Source organism: Dermochelys coriacea, chromosome 8 (genome assembly GCF_009764565.3).
Source record: "Dermochelys coriacea isolate rDerCor1 chromosome 8, rDerCor1.pri.v4, whole genome shotgun sequence".
Taxonomy (NCBI): domain Eukaryota; kingdom Metazoa; phylum Chordata; order Testudines; family Dermochelyidae; genus Dermochelys; species Dermochelys coriacea.
The window spans coordinates 102,442,484-102,446,141 of record NC_050075.1 but is presented as its reverse complement, the minus strand read 5'-3'; the positions used below and the strand labels follow the sequence as shown (position 1 = coordinate 102,446,141).

General features: G+C 54.4%; 1 protein-coding gene across 1 annotated transcript; it reads left to right on the top strand.

The window, feature by feature from the left end:
* Positions 1–207: 207 nt before the first annotated feature.
* FOXD2 (forkhead box D2) lies at positions 208–1,890 on the top strand. The gene has a single exon (XM_038413670.2). The coding sequence runs from the start codon at positions 580–582 to the stop codon at positions 1,849–1,851; it is 1,272 nt and encodes a 423-aa protein (XP_038269598.1). The 5' UTR covers positions 208–579; the 3' UTR covers positions 1,852–1,890.
* The last annotated feature ends 1,768 nt before the right edge of the window (positions 1,891–3,658 follow it).

The window sequence follows — 3,658 nt, the reverse complement described above, 5'->3', positions numbered from 1 at the left end:
CTACGGCCGGGGGAAACTCCCTCCCCCGGCTGCACTGGCGGCTCGGGTGTGAGGGAAGGGAAGGGGCTCGCTTGGCCCGGGTTGCCCCCAGGGGTAAGTGGCAGAGAGGGGTGGCTGGCGGATGTCGGCCGTGGCCGCGGCACGTGATGCGCTGGCTGCGGTATAAAGGCCTCTGGAGCAGATGCAGGCGTCTCAGTGTGTGAGAAGTTCCGCTGGGTCTGAGCTCGGGGGGAGGGTGCCTTCCCCCAGCCCCCCCTCCTCCACCCCCATCCCCTTTTCCACCCCTCCCCGAGCCCCTCCCTCCCCCAGACTCTGCCAAGGAGCGATCGCAGCCCCCAGCCCCTCTGTGCCCTTCCCTCCTACTCCCATTCTTCCCCCCCCCCTCCAGCCGCCACCCGGATCCTGCCTTGACTCTCTCCCGCCCGGAGAGCGGCGGGAAGCTGGGGAAGGAGCCGGAGCCTGCTGCCGGCCGTGCCCCGTTGGAGAGAGAAGGGGGGACCGCGCAGCCCCAGCCGCCGCCTCCGGACCCTTCCGGGGGCCGCCGCTAGGTGGGGGGAGCCCGGGCCCGGCTACCCGAGAATGACTCTGGGCAGGAGCAGGAGCAGCCGCTGCGGGATCATGTCCGAGAACTCCCCGGAGGAGGAGCCGCTCTCCGAGGTGGAGGACGCGGATATCGATGTGGTGGGCCCCCCCCAGGACGGGGGCAAGTTCAGCGAGGAGGAAGAGGAGGAGGAGGAAGAAGAAGAAGACGAAGACGGCGACCCTCTGGGGCTGCCCAGGACCGGGGCCAGCAGCAAGGCGCGCCTGGGGGGCTCCCCGGAGAGGCAGTCCCCTTCGGGGGCGTCGGAGCCGGCGTGCGCCCGGGGCGCAGCACCCGGGGAGAAGCCCCCGGCGGCCGGGAAGAACCCGCTGGTGAAGCCGCCGTACTCCTACATCGCGCTCATCACCATGGCCATCCTGCAAAGCCCCAAGAAGCGCCTGACGCTGAGCGAGATCTGCGAGTTCATCAGCGGCCGCTTCCCCTACTACCGGGAGAAGTTCCCGGCCTGGCAGAACAGCATCCGCCACAACCTCTCGCTCAACGACTGCTTCGTCAAGATCCCCCGCGAACCGGGCAACCCGGGCAAGGGCAACTACTGGACCCTGGACCCGGAGTCCGCCGACATGTTCGACAACGGCAGCTTCCTGCGCCGGAGGAAGCGCTTCAAGCGGCAGCAGCCCCCGCTGCGCCCCCCGCACCCCGAGCTCCTGCTGCGAGCCGGGGGGGACCCCGGCCCCTTCCTGCCCGGCTTCCCTTACGGACCCTACGGCTACAACTACGGCCTCCAGCTGCAGAACTACCACCACCCCCATCCGCCTCACCCCGGGGCGGGGGGCCCCTTTCCCTTCCAGCCCCCGCACTGCCCTGCCCTGCCCGGACCTCCGCCCCCGGCCGCCTCGGTCTTTTCCGGCGCCCCCAGCCTCCCCTCCTTCCTGGGCGGCGAGCTGAGCTGCAGGAAACCTTTCTACCACCCGCAGCTGAGCCCCACCGCCCTGCCCGCCGCCGCCGCCCTCCTGCAGACCCTCAAGGCAGACAACAGCCACGGTGGCGGCGGCAGCAGCACCCCTCGGAGGCCTTCGTTTTCCATAGACAACATTATCGGGGGCGCTGCCCCGCAGCCCCACAGCGGCTCCCCCACCCCCTCACCTTACGCCGCTGGCCAAGTTGGGAGCCAGGCTCAAGTCCTGGCCATGCTGACTCCTGCTTTGGCACCGGCACAGAATCACTTAAACTTGTCCCACGAGTCTCTCCTGCAGCCCGGACAGAACTTTTCCAGCAAAATCACAACTCTGAGTAGTTGTCCCTTTTAAGAGAACGAACAAACAAACAAAAAAAGCCCCCCCTTCAAACCCCCCCCCCAAATTCTCCTCCTGTTGTGTTTTAAGGTAGGAAATCTTTCTTTTTTGTGTGTGTGTGTGTGTGTGTGTGTTTTTTTTTTGTCTCGTTCGAATCCAGATCTCTGTATCTCTTCCCTTTGCTCGAAAAAGAATTATAAACCTCCCCCCCCCCCGACTCCAAAAGTACATTTATAAAGTGTCCATAATGTACGATGGGAAATTCAGCTGGTTAAAATGTAACATTTTATAGCTGTTGTGTTTTTTTTTTTAATTGATCTCGGGTCTTGGAAACATTTTCTTTGCGGGTTGCAAACATCCTGGCGAGAGAGCTGGGCTTGAAACTTACAAGGGGAGTTTAAAATGTCTGGGTATTTTTAAAAAGCGTTCCTTCAATGCTCTGATGATAAGGGTTTCCTCCAACGTATGCATATTTTTCTCCTCTCGAGGAAAATGTTTAATGATCCGATTTTTTTTTAATCTTGGTTTGATTGGTTTTACTTCTAAGGCACCATCCAGTATATTAAAAAAAAAAAATCAGTGAAACTCAGGACCTTTTTTAATGAGACGTCTTCAAATACACATTTAAAAGATCGGAGATATCAGGAAGTTTTATAATTTTCATCTTTTTATCCCAGTTTTTCCACCCCTTAAATGTGTGGGTGGGGTTTTTTAATGTATCTGTAATTATTTGTATATAGATTATTGGGGAGATAATGTGCAGATTCCACTCCACTCTCTTCACTGGTTGTGCATCCGTCCTATCTATTTTATTGAGGGAATCTGTGAATGCTTTGTGGAAAAGGCCATCGCAGTTTTGTCCACCATGGTGTAAATTAATAAATGTCTGTGAACTGTTTAAAACAAAACCCCAAACGATCGTTCGTTCTTATGTATTTTCTTAATGTAAGAACTGATCACACCCCACCCCCCCGCAACACCGGGCCTCCGAACGGAGTGCTGTAGCTATCCAATTGACACAAGTTAGAAAAGGAGTAATTTTTAAAAATAAAAGCACTTAGATCTCCGTGGGGGTGGGGGGAGGTTTTTGATTACTTGAAAACGAAAGCTCTGGCTAAACTGAAGCACCAAACTCGTTAGGTTTTAGCTGGCCTAAATTGGAACCGAATTCCTCAATAGACATTGAGGAAAGTGGACTAGAAGGACAGACGGTCATCAATATATTTTTGTTTTTATTTCCCAGGGTAAATGTTTTAGTTCCTCTTCTTACCAGGTCAGAATTTAAAAGTTTAAATTTGGCTTTTGTTCTTTTTGTAAATATGCCCCCCCTTTTAAAAAAAAATCATAATTCAAGTTTATGAAATCTCCTTTCCATTATTAGACTTTTAGTTTTGGTTCTACATTGGGCAACCAATTGAACTCCTGTTTTCGGCAAAGACTTGCTGTTGCCAGGCTGTTCCTAAGGAAGGAGGGGAGAGAATACGGTGTGTGTGTGTGGGGGGGGAGTGTTTTTCTCCACCTTTTTATTTTGTTTGGAAACGTTGACGCATGGGAAAATAGCTGAAATGATTTTGTTTTTCCTTGGGCCCGAGGAGTTCGGCTGGCCCAATGAAACTCGAGCGCTCTGCCTACATTTTGCAACAACTTACAAAAGTAAATAAACATCTTGCAACGCTCCCTGCACCCCCCCCCCTTTTTTTTTTTTTTTTTTTTGTATTGTCACGCAGGAACTTGAAAGCAATCCGGTTACTTTAAAGAAGCATCCTGGTCTCTTGTGCAGCAAGCAGGGAAGTTGTGCTCAAAGAGCCTTGCCCTTTCAGTG